At 44.5% G+C, this 20,381-nt stretch overlaps 1 protein-coding gene across 1 annotated transcript; it reads right to left on the minus strand.

Moving 5' to 3' along the window:
• Positions 1-642: 642 nt before the first annotated feature.
• On the minus strand, positions 643-17,496 carry LOC310773396 (gamma-aminobutyric acid receptor subunit rho-1-like; the record flags this gene model as incomplete). Its single annotated transcript, XM_083633269.1, has 10 exons — positions 643-979; positions 1,937-2,133; positions 3,786-3,938; positions 4,509-4,649; positions 4,887-4,969; positions 5,278-5,501; positions 5,648-5,715; positions 7,135-7,241; positions 7,384-7,437; positions 17,387-17,496. 10 exons carry the CDS (start codon positions 17,494-17,496, stop codon positions 674-676), a joined length of 1,443 nt encoding a protein of 480 aa, XP_083489395.1. The 3' UTR covers positions 643-673.
• Between the last annotated feature and the right edge of the window lie 2,885 nt (positions 17,497-20,381).

A 20,381-nucleotide genomic window follows, 5' to 3' on the forward strand; every position in this document is an offset into this window, starting at 1 on the left:
AATTGCATTGATACAAGGATCACAAGAAAATGTATAACATCTACTCAATCATACTACAGTACCATAAAAGAAAAAGGAAACTTCAATATAAAAGCATTACCCCATTATCAGGTATGGAGACTTTTAGTGGGTCATGAATTGTCAAGGCTATAACTAGTTAATATGGAGTGAGGGAAAGGGGGTTTATATCTGTACATTGGCAGTGTCTGAGATCCACACCTCCAGGAAAGGTGATGCAGAGCGTTTCGTTTCACAGTGTTGTTGTAGACCACTGAATATAAAGCCAAACACTGTGTTGAGAATCACTGCATCGAGAACTGAAAACAGCGGAGTCAAGCTGCACATGAGTAAAAGTGTGTGTGTGTGTGTGTGTGTGTGTGTGTGTGTGTGTGTGTGCGCAGCTGATGTCTTTCCATCAGCAGCACGATACTTCTAACATGATTTGATGATGACAACAAAAGCTATTTTCTTGAGCACATTATCACAGATCATTTTTAATCTGATCAGATTTAAGTGGCTGGGTCAAGAAGGCAATGGTCCCCATGCACCTTATAGGAGCAGTTTCCAGAGTTGTCTCTGTGTCCTCGGTGAAAAGCATCACGGGCAGTGTCACCTCTCCACATGTGAACCAAGCTACTGGAGTCTCACTGTGGAAGACGGCGTGCTCTGGGTGTTATGAGTAGATGGACCAGTAGATGATGTTAAAGAAGACGTATGCTCCAGGGAAAAGGACCCGGGAGTACTTGTCTATGGCGTGGGTGTCTATCCAAATGTTGACGTAGCCCCGGGACGGCTTCACCTGGCTGGTGATCATCTGGGGGTTGTGCAGCGCCACCTGGGCCAGCATCCTCTCCTGGCGGCCACCATTCTCCGGCATTCCGTAACTTCCCGTGGTGTTGATGTCCAGGGAGCCATAGCCTGTGATCTGGGGGTCCATCATCATCTCGTCCGGGTTGCCGATGCCGCATGTACACGGCAGCTAAGCGAGGAGAAATAAATGACGGGATTACTTTGAAATTCGACAATAAATCCTGTTTATTCAAAAAACAAAGTGAAACTAGGGATGTGGCAATATGCTTATCTCACAATATTGAGATACATATTGTCACTTTTGTTGTATTTGCAATTGAATTTCGATATATTCATCCTCAACTCTGAAACCTTCAAAAACACTGAAATGAGAATACCAATATGCACATTAGTTTGTGCTGTAAAGTCTAATGTTTATTACCTTTGTTACAACACTCTGGACCTTTAAATAACTTTGGCATGAAACATTTACAGAGGGATGTTTGTGCTGGAAATGCTCCTTCGGATATGTGAGCAATTTGGCTCCATATGCCACAACATTTGGCAGATGAAGAATGGGGGAATAACAGCAGTATAGTACACAAGCTGTGACCCAAAAGCCAATTTAGATTTTTTTCTTCCTGTTTACTGGAAATATACATAAAATAAAAAACAGTTACCAGTTTGGAATTTTGGGGGAAATGGGGTCATTCTTGCCCTTTTTATTTTTATTTAGAGATGTATTTATTTATTCATGCTTCTATTTAATCTTTTCTTGGCTGTCATTAGTCTCTGTATTCTCGCCTTAATTGAAAATCTGTTTTTTATTTGCAACTATTACAGCAACTAGAATTATAAGATGAACTAAAACAAAGAGCACAATTAGCTATATTATCTTATTATGATGGTCAGAATATTGGATAATTTCAATTCCGATGCACACAATAAGGCATAACATCAGGCTAGAGCTACTGCAGGAGTTCATTACTGGTTTATTCCAGTCAGTATGTGAACCATCTAAACTGTCATTTGAATCATGAACAGCACAGCAAGGGAAAAAAGATCTAGATGTGAAATGTTAAGTGTTGTTGTTTTAACTGCAGGTAATGAATAGCTACAGAGGAAAATACTATTTAGCAACACTTACCCTCTCCCTTAGTTTCCTCTCTTTCCTCTCCTGCACAGTGGAGAGGTAGTTGACCGCTGCGTACTCGATGACTGACAGAAAGACGAACACAAAGCTGACCCAGAGGTAGATGTCCACTGCCTTGATGTAGGAGACACGCGGCATGGAGGCGTTAACCCCCGTGATGATGGTGGACATGGTCAGCACTGTAGTGATGCCTGGAGCAGAGGACACACACACACACACACACACACACACTTTAGAGATCCAGCCCTTGCCTCTACTGTGTTATCGTCAGTGTTGGGTAGACAAGAAACCATGGGCCCTATCTTGGTACAGGCGCTACCCGCTTTTTGCACTTGCGCACCTGTTTGCGTGTCTTATGCTATCGTCCCTGCAGGGACGATAGCAGTCCGCCTCGCGCAAGTGTCCAGGTGTTATGCCAAGTTTTACACCCCTGCCGCCAAACACATCGCCACCTCACAGGAGCATATTGTAATGATTTATACAGAAACGTAACTGTTTAAAAATGATATAATTGTTTGGGTAGACATGACCTCCCTGTTTTTAAGTTAAAACAGCCCCAAAATATGGTCTGGATGCAATACTTGGCGGGGGTGCGTAACTCGGCACGTCGTCGTCTGCAGGCGCAAATTGGAGGTGTGCCAAGTCATTTATGCACAGCGCAAAGGGGATTTGGGTGGTGTTAACCACCAGAATTATTCACAGGCATGCCCTGGCAATGTATGGGTGTTACATCAATCAAACCATCAGATTCCCGTCTCGCAGTCCCAATACAGTTTGCACGAGGCATGCAATATACGCTGTAATTCTCCCCATGCGTAATTTGGATAGGCCTACTGTATCTCCATTGACTGTATTGTAACGATCCACTCCCAGGACCATTAATGAAAGGAGGGAGGAGGTGAATACTTGACTTGCAAATTGTGCATTTATTCCATTACAACAGGCCACTATTGGCTATGGCCCACGTGTGGTTACAGGAGAGCTAATCCCAAACTCCATCCACCAGTCCCAGCAGACTCAACGACACACACACGACACTTCCCCTGTCTAGCTCTGTCACCCAATCCCCAGAGGGATATAACCCCACGTGTCTCTCTGATGCCTTCATGTGCCATAGGAAACTAGCAATCTTATAACGCAACATAAACAATCCCATAATACAACATAATCCCATAACCACCCCAAATACCAGATCGCCACACTATATTATCCCTAGCGAACAACAACACCATCACATCATACCTGTTAAAACGCTCACTGACATGGGGGCTACAACCCAGATCCTCCATCTGAAGAAGACCAGACTCCTGACTCACTACATCACCCTGCTTTTCAGTTACAACCCAGATCCTCCATCTGAAGAGCAGAATCCTGACTCACTACATCACCCTGCTTATCAGGTACTTACACGTGTGTGTTACTTATTAGAATACTACCTTGTTAACACATATTCCCAAACTTCTCCTACTAATATTTCATACTACCCGGTTATTAGGGGTTCAAGCCAGGAAGGGGCTGGAAACGATTGTATTTGCTATGTTTATTTATTGATTTATTTATTCTTATTATTTTCCTTCCGTAAAACCGTGTATATGTCAGAAACCCTAAGGCCTACACAGTAACAAAATTTTGCACATAGGCTAGAAAACCCACCCACTACTCAGAAACAAAAAATTATACCAATCTACCAAATTCTGGCGATACAACCAACACCCCATTTGCGTCATTATGCTATAGTTTTCTCAGCAAAATGTTGTAGTCAGATAAAAGGGGTACATGTACTTGGATTCAGAAATCATGGAAAGGGGGGTACTGAAGACAAAAAAGTTTGAGACCCACTGACCTAGAGGAACCCTGGCCGGGACGGCCCGGCGGTCGATCCAGAAGGACACCCAGGACAGCATGACCATCAGAGTGGCAGGGAAGTAGGTCTGCAACAGGAAGAAGAAGATGTGGCGCCGCAGGGTGAAGTGGATGTACAAACGATTGTACCAGCCTAGGAAGGAGAAATATCACCAGTGTTACAGAGAGAAGGTCAGCTGTTTAATATAGCCTACCATACAAACAACATGCATACAAACGATTGTACCAGCCTAGGAAGGAGAAATATCACCAGTGTTACAGAGAGAAGGTCAGCTGTTTAATATAGCCTACCATACAAACAACATGCATACAAACGATTGTACCAGCCTAGGAAGGAGAAATATCACCAGTGTTACAGAGAGAAGGTCAGCTGTTTAATATAGCCTACCATACAAACAACTACATACAAATGATTGTACCAGCCTAGGAAGGAGAAATATCAGTGTTACAGAGAGAAGGTCAGCTGTTTAATATACCAGCCTAGGAAGGAGAAATATCACAGTGTATTACAGAGAGAAGGTCAGCTGTTTCATAGCCTACCATACAAACACTTGAAGAGTGTAGAAAGCAGATATTCACAGCCATTTTGTAACGGAAAGACACGGGGGAAATTGGAACCTCAACTGTGATCTAGGGTGAAACACATCGGTGCATTTGCATGATCTATACAGTAGACTGCCAGTGTCCATGTATTATGGATTACCTGTGCTGCTGTAGAAAGCCAGCTTGGTTGTGGTGTGAAACTTCTGGATGAGGAACTGGGACAGAGAGATCCTGTCGTCGGTGTTCAAGGACTCATTGCCTTTCTTCCAGTACAGCATCAGGTCATCGTCTGTGTATGCATCTGGAGGGACAACATTCAGGTCAACAAGTTAATCTGCATTCAAACAAATCAGAGCAAATTCTGGATTTATTTTTGTGACTGAGATTGTCGTAAAGTTTATAACTGGAAATAGTGTATCGTAAAGTTTATAACAGGAAATGGTGTATGATCATTTGTACAAAAAGACAAAAAAGGGTAATTAAATGTGTGTATTGTTGAAATGTGAATATTTCTTCACATTTTGATTCATGTACTCACAGCTCTCGATCTCCAGCGAACAGGTTTGCGTATCTAGAGGGAATCGGCTCAGGTCCATGTTGCACATGGATGTGACAGTGACTCTGTAGGAAGAACAGCAGAGGCACCAAGAACAATACAATATACAGTATAATACAATAATATATATCAACAAAACACACAAAAACACTTTCATTATATTCACCTGAGACCATTTTGAAGGAAACATGCTTTTCAAACAAATGTATTTTCTGAAAATTTACCTACGCATTTTTGGAGCATTTTTTTCCCTTCAGTTATTAAAACCTGCGGGTTAAATTGTTAAACAAAAAAGACTGTTTCCTCTGCATAAATGTAAGTCAGTGCTGACGGTCTGACTCTGAGAAGAAAAACAAAATGGTTGACGACGTACCTGAGACTGTAGAGCACGTTGCCGTCGGGATAGACGCGCAACATGACGTTGTCTGTGGTGGTGTCATGGATGAAGGACCTCTTGGAGTGGACGAAGAACATGTCAGGCACCCAGATCTTCTTGACCAGGCGGCTGTCGAAGGTCATGCTCTGGTTGTTTGTGCTGGGGAACGCCAGCCGCTCGTCCTTCCAGTAGTGACGCAGGTACAGTGTCATGGTGAAGTCCTGCGCAGGAGGGAAAACCAGATAAGAGTGTTGCATTTTGGGAATGATTTCTGAAGTATAGCACATAAAGTATGTTTACTCTTGTCTCAAACTGTAACAGTGAGATTGACTTTCCAAGATGAGCGATAGGCAATTGAAATACTTACCATGTCCACCTCTGAAATGGTGTCAAGACTTTCAACCTGAACATCTACGCCCACTGGAATTGGAGGCCCTGAAAGCACAGCAAGTGATAACAAATGCAGAAATGTGATTTTTTGTGATTTCCCCTCAAGGTATTATTGTTTTATTATGGATGCGGCAAAAGGTAGAAACAGTAGAGAGACATTCCTTTATCCCATTACCTTTTTGTGAAATTGTGTTTAAAAAGTGTCACCCAGATTTGGAGCATTCCATGGGCTTGTGAAAGTGCCGGTGTTATGCCGAGTTTTGCACCCCTGCCGCCAAATGCATCCCCACCACACGGGAGCATATTGTAATGACTTATACGGAAACGTAACTGTTTAAAATGATATAATTGTCTGGGTAGACATGACCTCCGGTCTGTCCTGGATCATGGAGACCGACTTTGTTGCATAAAATCCACGTCGAGGTGACTTCCATGCTTGGGGCTCTCTTCTGGCTCATGGAGGCCGACTTTGCTGCTTAAAATCCAGCTGCAGGTGACCTCGAGGCCTGGGGTCTCTCCTAGCTTTATGGAGGGGGATGCAAGTCTCTGCGGTTTGTACCTGCCGAGATTTGCATCCCTGTTTTTAAGTTAAAACAGACCCAAAATGTGGTGGGGATGCAATTCTCGGCGGGGATGCAGAACTTGGCATAACACCGGTTTGGCCGGGATTGTACTTTTGACCTATTTCAGGCTTTCTACTCTGCATTCATCCTAGTAGTGCACAAACACAATTGGGTCATAATGGATCAAAGTTGAAGCCGTGGTGGATGATGTCCAGTTCACTGAGAGGCACTTGATGGTGTAAATCTAAAAGGCTTTTTCTGTGTTTTTCACAGTCATACTGACAGACTGCAGTGCGATTAAAACTGGTTGTCGTCAGATAAAAAAAGACAGCTCATGTTTCTCTCTCCTATCATGATGAATGCGACTTCCCTCACGGCACATTTTTCTAGCTTCGTTCAGCTCTTGTGCGTGTGCTACGTGGTTATTTGGCTCAAAGGATGAATAAAGAGATAAAGAGAACTAAAAAGATTACAAAATAAATCATATTCCATTACTATCCTCTACTACAGGAAAACAAAAGCCTGTTTTTCTGGGTATAATCCAATATGGTTCAAAAAGCTGACATCAAATCCCTTTAATATATACATTGATGCAACAGAACTGTATTCAAACATGATATTAAGAATGTACTGTAGCAATGTCTGCTACAAGGGGAAATTCTGGCACAGCTTGTGTGGATTGCATCAAGAGCTTATAGGACTGTTTGCCCCCAAACCAATAACCGCTGGACAGATTTTACCCGTCTGGCGTCTGACCTATGACCAACCAAGCCGTCTCTGCAGCTTCCCCGCTTAAGTTGCCATGATGAACACAGCTTGTGTGAACTAGCAACAAAACACTTCCACTAAAAAATACCTGAACCAACATGCACGGGGAAATGGGAAGCGCTAGTTTTCGAACCTCCAAACGCTGGTCTCATGGTGAAATCATGGTCGTCTATTCTTAGAAGCTGCTCAGATTTTGTCATTGGGGATTTTGTCATGTCTGGACTTCGTTTAAAAATGGGGCTGTGGAAAAAAGAAAGAAAGCTGTAACAGTTACCCTTCCAAGATATGTAACAAATTGTTTCTCGTGTCAAATGAAATCAGTAAAAGTATTAAATTCATTAATACAAATCTTATGTTAGTAAGAGATTTTTTTTAAACTGACCTTCCAGATTTGTCACCATCGACCCCTTCCATTCTGGAGGTCTCTCTTCTCGACCTGATAATCAAATACCAGATTGATTAATAAAAAACTCAAGGGAATCTTTCACATGTAGAATTGAGGTAAAGCGCACAACTCCTTATATGAAAAACAGACCGGGTGCCTGGATAATAGATAACAATGAAAGAGGAGAGCCGGCACTCACGGTAGGCTAATTTGAAAAAAAGCCTTTTATTGGGCAGTGAAAAATCGGACGTTTCGGCGTAAAGCCTTCTTCAACCAGTTGACAAAGGCTTTACGCCGAAACGTCCGATTTTTCACTGCCCAATAAAAGCCTTTTTTTCAAATTAGCCTACCGTGAGTGCCGGCTCTCCTCCTTCAATCTTTCACATGTGGCATATAAAACATTATACAAATTATACAAATTATAAAATGTTGACATTTTACTGTTATTGAAGTGTTGAATGAATATTTTTTGCTGGACCCGGTACATGCCGGGAAAGAAACGTCTCAGGGGGTTACTGACTGACTGACTCCCTAATGTTGAAACCATAGACTGTATAATAAATAGGTTGAAACATGCATGTGTCAGTGTTGAGCAGCGGCAGTAGTCCGGGTCTGGCATAACTAGGCTTGCCTAGTCTTGTTTTATTCCAAAAGGCCTTTCCAAAAATCTTTGAAATTCCTTAACACAGGTCATTCTATCTTCCCCTAAGCTATTACTTCAAATGGTGGATATATCATAAAATTGTACATGATCAATGTAAAACATAATTCAACCTAGCATACTAGGGCCCCTAAACAATATTGGAAATGCAGAAATTGGGTATGACTGGAAAGCTGAATTAAATTAGCCCAATTGTATTCATGTGTGATGATGTTAGTCCCCATAGTAGCCATTTTCCATTGTAGTGAGACCATTTTTTAAACTTGACTTCACTGTGTCAGTGAGCTATTGTGACCTCTAGGATAATCACAACCTCATGAAACTTTAAAACCACAAACTAGAGACCTAGGGCATTCAGGAAATGTATGGCATGGGGATGACCAAATTTCCATCATCATGTTAAGCCCTTACTCTAAACATTCAACATTTGAATAGATGCCTAATCAAAACATGACTAGAAAACCTTGACACGCAGTTCTGAGCTGCACCTCAAATTAACCTTTGAGGTTCCCAGCTTTCAGATGATGTGTACTACTTCTATGTGGCATTATATACTGTTGACCTGCTATCTCACCCTAAATTTGCCAGTCCACCCTAAAAGAGACTAAATTAATTGGTGTCTGGTAGGGAGGGGAGGAGTAGAAGAGGTTAAAGGAATTCTTCTCAAGAATTTGATTGTATTGTTTTCTTCATACCCTATTTATACGTTGAATAACTTGATGATATGGCGGATGGATAATGACCATGTGCAAACTAAGGGAAGTAGTGTAAAAGCATATGAGCTAAGCGTTACACTATTGTGGTAATAAAAAATAATTTTGCAAGTTCGGCAGGTCTGCATGTGCCCCTTTTTAACATTGAGCACCTCCCCCTCTAAGATCTCTGCACAGCCCTGCAACCTAGCAACAACAGTTTTGTCTTGTAATTTTTAAGCAGTGCAGCCGCTTCTATGCGTGACTTTGTCCGTATGCACCTGGAGGTCAGTAGTTGACCTGGGCGAATCCATCTTGTGTAAAAAAGTGTATGTACCTGGAGGTCAGTAGTTGATCTGGGCGAATCCATCTTGTGTAAAAAAGTGTATGCACCTGGAGGTCAGTGGTGGCCCAATGGTGGGCAGTGGTGGCCCAATGGTGGGCAGTGGTGGCCCAATGGTGGGCAGTGGTGGCCCAATGGTTAGAGAAGCGAGCTTGTGACCGGAAGGTCGTCGGTTCAATCCCCGGGACCGGCAGGATAAATCTGGGTGGGGAAAGTGAAAAGGCAGCACTTGCCCCTCCCACATTACCACCACTGAGGTGCCCTTGAGCAAGGCCCTTATCCCCAACTGCTCCAGTGGAGCTGATCAGTGGCCAGCAGATCAGACTGTGGTTGTACTGGTCAGCTTCCAGGTATGAATGTGTGTGTGTGAATGTGAACAGGGCACTCCTGAAAAAGAGAGCATTGCTCTCAGTGAGACTCCCCCTGTATAAATAAAGGTACAAAAAAAAAGTAGTTGATCTGGGCGAATCCATCTTGTGTAAAAAAGTGTATGCACCTGGAGGTCAGTAGTTGACCTGGGCGAATCCATCTTGTGTAAAAAAGTGTATGCACCTGGAGGTCAGTAGTTGACCTGGGCAAATCCATCTTGTGTAAACAAAAATTGTAGTCACCAATTTTAACTAAGGTCGCTTTCACATATAAGCTGGTGGACTCGGTGCGATTCGGGGGGGGTGAAGTTGCAACATTGTTGCGATTTTCATTTGGTCTGGTTCTCTTTCACACAGCAATTTGTCACAAGCGCACCAAACTTTCTGAACAATGTCATGTGGTCGAAACAGTCACTTGTCTATTGGACAGAATAGAGAAGGGGAATCTCTCCTCTCTTCAGCCGGCTTCTTGCCTGGCTGAGGGCTGACTGAACTAGCCTAGGTAAACCCAGCCCCCACGTGACCTGCTCTCTCAGTTCCCAGTGACTAGCATAGTGACTGAGAACAGGTCTGAGAGCAGGTCACTGGGGGATGGGTTTACCCAGGCTATGACTGAACAACACAAGTGAATCCGCAAAACTCGGACATGGAGCAACACCACCTGCGATATTGGGATTTCTGGTTTTACTAGTATCAAATAATTATTTAACAAGAATGTGCCCAATATGAGCAGCAGATGAGGCAGCAAGCTGTTGAACATTTCATTCTACAGATGAGAGTAGCCTACGTACCGAAGAAGATAGGCAAGCCGGGGCCAGCTGTTGATAAATGTGATGTTGTTATGACGACGTATGTCACGACGCAGCGCAGGTACTGTACACGTGTGCACGCCGCAGTGTTTGTTTTGCTCCCTTCTACCGTCTTCTACTCATGATGCACTGCACGAGTGCATGAGATGCACTGGCGCTCTTGTGTTTGTGCTTGCTATCACACAACAAACGAACCGCGCCAGGGTTCACTTGGAAGCGAACCAAGACCCACGTTTTCAAGCGCGCCAGAGTTTGTTTGTTTGTTCCGCAACAGAGTTTGTTTGCGCTTTCACACCATCCCAAACAAACCCAACTATCCGAGGAAACGAACTCTGGCGCGGTTAAAGCGGACTAAACAGCTTATATGTGAAAGCGACCTAAGAAGAAGACAATTGCTCGAGTGACATCACTGATGACATCACAACTGCCTGATGTAGTCCCCTGTGGGTCAGCAGTTGACCTGGGTGAATCCATATTGTGCGAGTGATGTCACTGGCGAGTAATGTCACCCAACTGGAAGTGATGTCACACAATTGTTCGACTGTGATGTCATCAGGCAGTTCGGATGCCATCCCTGATGTAATTCGAGCAAGTGTTGAATGCATTTGCAATTGCCCAACTGTGATCTTATATTAGTCACAATTTGTGCCTGTCACAGTACCTGATGTCTGCACCGCTTACTTCAGCACCTGGGTGTGATTTTTTTTACACTACTTACTTTCTAAGGAGATCTAATACATCTGGTTACATCACACACATTGTATCCACAAATCAATCACACAAAGGGCAGAAGGGCATTTCCCAACACATCCAATTTGGAGGAAGCCAGCCATTCTCTGGTGTAGTTCAAGATGGCTACATCTGTACACTTGTCTTAGACTACCTTTTCCAGGCCACAAGTAGAAAAGAAGAATTTGAAAAAGCCTAAAATGGATTATAGCAGTGATACTCAACCCGAGGCTCTAGAGCAGGGTGGGAATTACACAGAGGCCTCCGTTGCCCCTCACTGGCCGTGATGCCCTGAGATCCCTAAGGCCACCTTGTAGTGCCCTGCAACCAGCCTGCTACTGTCAGTTGCTTTAAAAGCGTCAGTCGTCTCAGTGTAATGTAGCCTGCCCTAGGCAAAGGATGTGTAATTGGCTGATTTTAACACACATTTAATAAAAATCGCTCTTCATGATGTCAATAGAGCAATGGCCTTGTGCCCTAAAAAGAATTGTGATGCTGAAGGCCAAATGGCCTTGCCACTAAAATGATGAAATTCCCACCCTGCTCTAGAGTTACATGTGGCTCCTTTATGGGTAGTTGTGGCTCTTTTAAGTCCTACTTAAAATAAATACATAAAAAAATAAAATAAAGGGGCAGTAATAGAGTAGAGCATGCTGTAACAACCACCACAGACATGCATTGAAAGAAATACCAGAGACACAGAGAGGAAAAACACAAACACGACAAGAGCAAATGAGAAAGAAAGCAAGCTTTTGCTGGGTGCTAACTGCTGTGCGCTGATTGGCGAGGATGCTCCTCTTGGTCATCCAGCAGCTGGTTCCTAATCCTCTTGGCAGAAATGTCTCTCCAATCCTAGTCTGACTGGGTGGAAGCAGCCTGGTGGATTTAGCTCTCCCATTGGTGCCTGCCATTTCAGTCGGTGCCGGATGGAAATCCCATTCCGCTCCCTGCAAGCTCTGCAATTGGCTCGACCCGCTCTGACTGTGGCTGCGACCATCTATGGATTTCCTTTCCACGCCCCCCGTGTCAAATCTGTATGCCTCTGCTGCTGTATGTGTCGAATGTGCCGATCTCAAATGCCTGCGTTTGAAACAATAACAACAGCAGCGCTAGCCACTAGCTCGTTGCTACATGCTGAAAACGATTGATGTGGATTATGCAATGAGGCCAGCCTGCATGGTACTTTCGGAGGATGGCTGTAAAGGTATTACAGAGCCTTCCTTTTCCCCCTCTAGTCCACAGTGCTGCTATTACTTGCCAGACTCTCTCCCACTGCAGGGAGAGTCTGGCAAGTGAGACTACTCCAATCCTCTCACTGCCTGCCTACACCACACAACAGACTGTCTCTACATCGCCCTACTCTGCTCTCACTGCCTGCCTACACCACACAACCCACTGACACTGACTGTCTCTACATCGCCCTACTCTCCTCTCACTGCCTGCCTACACCACACAACCCACTGACACTGACTGTCTCTACAACTCTCTCCACTGGCTCCCCATCAAGCAACGCATCGACTTCAAATTACTCCTCCTCACCTTCAAAGCCCTCCACAGCCTAGCCCCCCCCCCTACCTGACTGACCTCCTCATCCCCCATCGCCCCTCCCGTACACTCCGATCCTCTTCTACTGCCACCCTCATCATCCCCCCATCCAGACTCAAAACCTTTGGTGACCGTGCTTTCTCCCGCGCCGCACCCCGACTTTGGAACTCCCTCCCCCAGACCGTCCGAGACTCTCCCTCACTCCCCACTTTCAAAACCTGACTTAAAACCTATCTGTTCTCCCAAGCTCACAACTTCCCCTACCCCTGACCACCTCCTCCAAACCATCACCCTCTGCCCCCCCACCCCCCCGCCCCTCCCTCCTGTTATCTTCCTCTCCTTGCTTCTCCATACAATCTTGTCCTGAACCGCCACTGTTATTTGTACCTGTTCCCTGTATCTGTTGCCTGTTGCCTGTTTCTGTTGCCTGTTGCTTGTTTTTTTTGTTTCTCTGTTAAGCGTCTTTGGGTCTTGAAAAGCGCCATATAAAATAAATGAATTATTATTATTATTTACATCGCCCTCCTCTCACTGCCTGACTACACCACACAACCCACTGACACTGACTGTCTCTACATCGCCCTACTCTCCTCTTACTGCCTGCCTACACCACACAACCCACTGACACTGACTGTCTCTATGTCGCCCTACTCTGCTCTCAATGCCTGCCTACACCACACAACCCACTGACACTGACTGTCTCTACATCGCCCTACTCTCCTCTCACTGCCTGCCTACGCCACACAACCCACTGACACTGACTGTCTCTACATCGCCCTACTCTCCTCTCAATGCCTGCCTACGCCACACAACCCACTGACACTGACTGTCTCTACATCGCCCTACTCTCCTCTCACTGCCTGCCTACACCACACAACCCACTGACACTGACTGTCTCTACATCGCCCTACTCTCCTCTCACTGCCTGCCTACGCCACACAACCCACTGACACTGACTGTCTCTACATCGCCCTACTCTCCTCTCAATGCCTGCCTACGCCACACAACCCACTGACACTGACTGTCTCTACATCGCCCTACTCTCCTCTCACTGCCTGCCTACGCCACACAACCCACTGACACTGACTGTCTCTATGTCGCCCTACTCTGCTCTCAATGCCTGCCTACGCCACACAACCCACTGACACTGACTGTCTCTACATCGCCCTACTCTCCTCTCAATGCCTGCCTACGCCACACAACCCACTGCGGTAACGCTTTAGAATACAGCCCGCAACTTACAGGGTAAGTACAGCGTAACAAAATATGAAGTTACATTGTAAGTACAGGGTAACAAAATCTGAATTTATGGAATAAGGGGGTAATAATAAGAACTTATACCGTACCTATTTTTGTAAGTACCAGGCAGGTACCTATTCTGTTATTATACCGTACCGTATCTATTTTTGTAACTACCGGGTACCTATTCTGTTGTTACAGGAGGGTATGTATGACCTATGAGAAATAATAATTTACATTTAGGAGAACTTATACTGCAGTTATTCTTACAGGGTCTGTCTGTCTCTACATCGCTCTCTCTGCCTCTGCTCTGCAGCTCACCCCCATGCTCCCAGCCAGTATAGATCATGGGAACCCTTCTAAGTGAAAGGGCTGGATTCCTGCAGGGGTCATCCCAGCCACAATCATGTATATGCACCCATGGGACTATGACCTGCTTTGAATTTACACAAAGCAGGTGTTTTCTAGTCTTCTGTGTTGAATGACCAGGTCTAGAGGAATAAAGCCTGCACACTTGGAATTTAAATTATACATTTTTATAACAATGTTCCAATCAGAACTTCATCAGGTTAAGATTCACATTGAACTGAACTGTTATTAATAAAAGTGAATGTGAGTTTCTAGTACTGCAGACTACAGTATTTCACAAGGGGGGGGGGGGGGATATGAGAAAATTCAGAGAAAGATAGGTATAATCATGAATTTGTATGATAGAAATGTTTTCCCCCTACCCTAAATCATCCCACGACGCCCAAAACTTATTTTACGACCCCCTGAAAGGTCCCGGCCTCCAGATTGTGAACCATTGAGCTTGTCTCTATGGCCACAGTAATAACCCACTTATATGAGGAATTTCCTTTTATGTGCATATTCTCATGTTGACGATAATACAGATTCTCCTCTCCTCAGGCACAGAGTGTAATACAGTGAAAATTTCATCCTCAACCCACGCCAACAGCATCCAGAGAGGCTTTCACTGCAGCAAGGAAGAAGATTGCAATTTCACACTAAGAGGAGGACTAGAGAAATGGCACTCAGGGGGAAAGAGTAAGGCTGTGGCATGAATATGAGTTCTTCACGTAAAGAAAATGAGTTTTAGATTTGATTTCTTTCTGATTTTTCTCTCATTTGTACTTGGCCAATTCCCCCTCCTGTGCCGGTCACTGTTCCACCCCCTCTGCCAATCTGGGGAGAGTTGTAGACTAGCACATGCTTCCTCCAATACATGTGCAGTCGCCAGCTGCTTCTTTTCACCTGACAGCGAGGCAGGACATAGCACATGGCAGGATCACGCTATTCCCCCTAGGTCCCCTCCCCCGAAAAGTTGCTCCGACCGACCAGAGGAGGCACTGGTGCAGGGACCAAGACACATACCCTTAATCCAGCTTCCCACACGCAGATACAGCAAATTGTGTCTGTATGGATGCCCAACCAAGCCGGAGGCAACACGGGGGGGGGGGGCTCGAACCTGCGACCCTCGTGTTGGTAGGCAGGGAATGTACTTCTGCACTACCCGGACAGACGCCCAGTAGATTTGATTTGTATTCCCAAAATATACAGCAGATGGAGGACTGTCTGATGTGAGCTGATGACTCTAAACCAGATGAAAAACGTGTCACACAGACTTCATGCCAAGATGGTAATAAGAAGACTATATTAAGGTTAAAGATGTGAGCGTGCATGGTACCACTAGTGCTGTGCTTTCTGCCCTCCAGTGCTGTGCTTTCTGCCCTCCAGAGATTTCCACGGTTGATTTAGATCCCACTCTTCTTACAGTTCATGATCACCTTAATCACTTTAGGGCTGAGATGATCACTTCAAAATGACTGATTTCATGGAGGATTCTTTACACTGAAAGATGATTTATCCCTATTGTTTAGCACAATTATCATTTGAAAAGAAAATCAGATTTCTGCTGTAATGCATTCTGACAGGTAATGTGCTAGCACGCAGGCACATTCTGTCACAAACATTTATTTGATCCTAAATAGATTACGGTCTTAATAGACTAGTGAACAGACTCCTATTTGAACTTTTCCTCTAATCTATAAATACCCACAGTTTTAGCATGAAAGTGATACTGTATCTGAAGGAGGATTATGATATGAAAGGGTTTGTGGAATACATTAAGTGGATGCAAATCACTCAAAGCTGATAGCTGTGTTAAAGGCATGCAGCGCTGTATGGGGAAACCTTATCATCTCCACCAGGGATTACTGCAAAGCCAGTTTCACACTTTGGGGGCTATAGAGGCCACAATCAAAATCTGCATAGCTTCATATAGCCTAACATAAAATCAATTTATGTGGATTTTGACCTGATGGAAAAGGAGTCAGCGCTATATTGGGTATTTATAGGTAGCCCAATTTATGGGAGACATTTGTCTGAAAATCAGCATTTCCTCCTTAGTCTTCATGAATCAGATAACATTACACCGTTATTAGCATTTTCTTGTCTTTTTTCCATTCTTTTTCCTCTTCCAGTTAATACTGTCCCCCACCCCCCCCCCCCAACGTTTTGCTTCTTTGATTTTTCTTCTTTTTCGCCGCTACTCACCGTTGTTATTGTTGCCGTTTGTTTGTCTATAGTTCTCCCTCTTGTCCTGTGTTGTGTCATGCGTTTATATGTTGATCACGTGTAATGCACCATCAAAGTAAAAGATAAATAAATCAATTAAAACAAAAGATAACATTACACCACTTACACTGCACAAGTGTTCGCTGACAACCCTGACAATTATTTTGGTGTTGACAAGTGTTGATTGCTCATAGGACTAAGTGTTAAATTACCTCTGATGGGTGTGGACTGTGGATTAGAAACACTCGTATAGGTGTTCATTATTATGCTGAAATAACACAATAATTAATTGATCTCTGAAAGTCCAATTCATTACAGTAGCATACTTTCTGGTTTAATTGATATGTGCTGCAAGGTTAACTGAATTAATATAGCCTATTCAACAAGTCTACAATGACAACAGGGATCCCATGTTTGAGGTTGCACCTTTTCAGCACAAACTCTTTGAACAAAAAGGCAGATTTAACATTTTTAACATTTTACATTTGAATACAAACTCTTCTTCTACTCTTTCTCTAATTGCTTCTTAGGTTGCAGCAAACGTAATAAAATATATTGTAGAATTGAGGATGCTTTCATTATTCACAGATCTAGTTCAGTGTAGACTAAACATTTAATCCAATGAACAAGGAAGCAATTATCTTAATAAAGAGCACAAAATGAAAAAAAACATCTACTGGCCTACAGCAGTTTTGGAACAACAAGGTAACACAGACAGCATTCACCAAATATAGTAGATAACTAGATGCAGGGATTTAGGTCTCTCTCTGGTCTCCAATCTGCTGTCTGAATAAGTCTGATTTCAGAGGGGGAGGGAGGAGCGCAGGCGACACGGCCGGGGAACAGCGGGACAACATCGTGCAAAGCCAGAAACATAAGAACCTCACGACATCTTCACGGGGAATGCACAAAACAGACACAGATATTGCACCAGAACTGTGATTCGAGCAACTCTTATACAAAACCACAACCCTACTGCAATAGAGACGTTATCATCTCTGACATATTGCACATGCATGACTTCTGTGTGGCATTACCTGGTCTGTTTGTAGGTCTCGAGCTTATGTCCCCGTGGATGGTCCAGCTTCCCAGCTGTGGCCGTGAGCCAAACCCAGCACAGCAGCGCGAGGACAGCGTCCACCCGCATGGCTCACATTCCCCAGAGGATGCTAGTGACAGCAGCGGCGGCGGCGGTATAGAGGCTATTCTATGGCCTGAGTGAAAAACATCCCACGGTGCTTAATCTCCACAGTGGGAAAAGCAATTTTGACTAAACCCATAAATCCTCGAGTGTCAGATGGTGCCGATTTGATCCCTCAGTGCAGTGGCTCGTGTGCCTGCCTGCCTCTCTGCCTGCGCGTTAGCTGTGCTCAGCTATCCTGCGTGTGCTCTGATGTTGCTCTCCACTTTGCACCGCCCAGAAGACACCAATCCTCATGATGCAGCCATGCTCATTTGTAAGGTCAACGGTTTGGTAGATCCAGGCTCACGCTGTATAGCAGCTGTATAGCTGTATAGCAGCTGTATAGCTGGGAGAAAAAATGTGAAAGGCTGCTCGGCTCCTGTCTGTTTTATCTGGATGTCAGATTCAGATTCATTTATTAAGGACTGCACAACAAAGTCGGCAGAATTTGCTTTCGGTACAGCAATTGTTATAGCACATGTCAAATATGTTTCTCTGTTGTCATGCTGCCAGAACTTCACAACACTGCATTTATAATTATGTTGATTTGAATTCAGTTTTGCTGGCATTAGATTACTCTGTGTAGCCTACAGTAAAGGCACGGTTTTTATCTTCTTACAATAATAAAGTTGAAGTTGTCTGCCTGTCTGTGTGTCTGTCTCAGTGTCTAATTGGTGATGTCACCAGTGATGTCACTCGAGCAGATGTCATCAGTCATGTCTGTCACTCGAACAATTGTCTGTATGCCAACACCGTAGACACCCGGAGTCTCCACTCTAGAAATCGAGCGTGCGCGCTACACAGTGATTGAGGAGTTGCGAGAAACACTGGAAACTTGAAAGAAGTAGAAGAACCAGGTCTAGAGTGAGCCCATCCAACTGTGAGAGGCAGCAACGTGCCGCAAGGCATCCAGTCTGCTGGAAAGCCATTAGAGGAAGAAGAAGCATCGTCTCCAGAGTATCCACCCTAGAAATTGAGCGCTACGGCGGGCGGTGTTATCTTCTCTAATATAAAATTGCCTAAGTGGGCGGGCGGTGTTAGTCACGATTTTGCGGGCGGGCGGTGTTATGCTACATTCATTTATGGCAGGAGGTGGCAAGTGGCACACGCGTCATCTCCGACCTACGTGCGTTCAAGCTTCAAGGCTTCAAGTCGCAAAACCATGGATGCTAATAGCAATATAACAACATATTGTATTATATTATTATTATATCTATACTATAATTCTGGCATCCTCTGTCTCTCTCTCTCTCTCTGTCCTTCGCATATCTTCGAGAACCGTTGGTCGGATCGACTTCAAACTTCGGGAGGACACTGAGGATGGAGTGCAGTGCCCTGTTTTCATGCAATTCAGACGCGAAACACGTTCAATATTAATACATTTGTGTTCAATTCTGCGCTCCTTCAAGCCCCAGCTGATCCGGGCGCGTCAATCTGTGACAGTAAGTGAGAAAAGTAAACATTGCTTTAAGTAGAGTCGTTGACAGTGAATGGTGAGAATGGGGGGGGGGGGGGGGGGTAAAGTAAACATTGCTGTGAGAATGAGGGGGGGCAGCATCCCTCCTCAGGTTCCAATAAAAAAAATTCTTGCAATGCAGCGGAGAGAGGGCAGCATGAAAGGAGCAGAGAATAGTAGGAGAACATGTATTTGTAAGCTGAATAAGCAGCATTAATATTCATGTGTCATCAAGTCTGTCATGAATAAAATCAAGGGGAAATAAATTATCAGTAGAGCTCAGTGATCTTAGTTAAGTGAGATTTCTAAGAGATTTTACATGGCTATAATGGTAGGCTATAATGAGTCACGCATTCAGAAATAATAGGGCCACGCCACTTCCGGGAACCACCATCCTGTGTAAGTAGGGTTCCTAAAGTAAAACCTGGCCATTTCCACCACTGCCATCGAGAACCGTTGGTCAGATCGACTTCAAACTTTGGGGGTATGCCCTATTGTGCAGTGCAATGCCCTATTTTCGTGCAATTGGGCATAGCGCCACCTACTGGCAACACAAAATGTGGTTCATCTCAAGAATCGTTTGCGCTGATGGGAACTCGACACAGTGCAGTGCCAAATTTTGTGAAATTCGGCACAGCGCCACCTACTGCCAACACAAAAAGCTGTTTATCTTGAGAACCGTTCATCCGATTGACATTAAACTTGAGGAGTGTGCTGCTGGGAACTCAACATAGTGCAGTGCTGAATTTCTTGCAATTTGATATAGCGCCACCTACTGGCAACACAAAAGGCAGTTTATCTCGAGAAACATTCGTCCGACTGACTTCAAACTTGCGGAGTGCGCTTGCTGGAGTGCGGTGCGGCATTTCATGCAATTTGGACTTATGCATAGTCATAGTGCCACCTACTGGCAACACAAAAAGCAGTTTATCTCGAGAACCATTTGTCCGATCAACTTCAAACTTGGCGGGTGCGTTGCTGGGAACCCGAGAAATTGCAGAGGTAAAATTTGTGCAATTCAACCAATAAGATCACAGCTTTCACGTATCTCGAGGACTGTCCGTCCGATCAACTTCTTTCTGTCTGTCCTTCGCATATCTTGAGAACCGTCAGATCGACTTCAAACTTGACTGAATGCAGTGGGGGGGGGGGGGGGGGGAGCGCCCACGGGGTGGTGCATGGGGGGAATGGGCATTGCACTAGTTACAATAAATCTATCTATCTATCTACCGGTATCTATCTATCTATAATATCATTCCAGTAGGCTAGTGTCTGTATGTATGTCTGTCCTTTGCGTATCTCCAGAACCGGTCCGTTGTTTGGATCGACTTCAAACTTGGAGAGTGCGCTTAAGGCCATGTTCAGACTAGGAGGCCAAATCTGATTTGTGAAC

The sequence above is a fragment of the Poromitra crassiceps genome (assembly GCF_964638095.1).
Source record: "Poromitra crassiceps genome assembly, chromosome: 3".
Classification (NCBI taxonomy): domain Eukaryota; kingdom Metazoa; phylum Chordata; class Actinopteri; order Beryciformes; family Melamphaidae; genus Poromitra; species Poromitra crassiceps.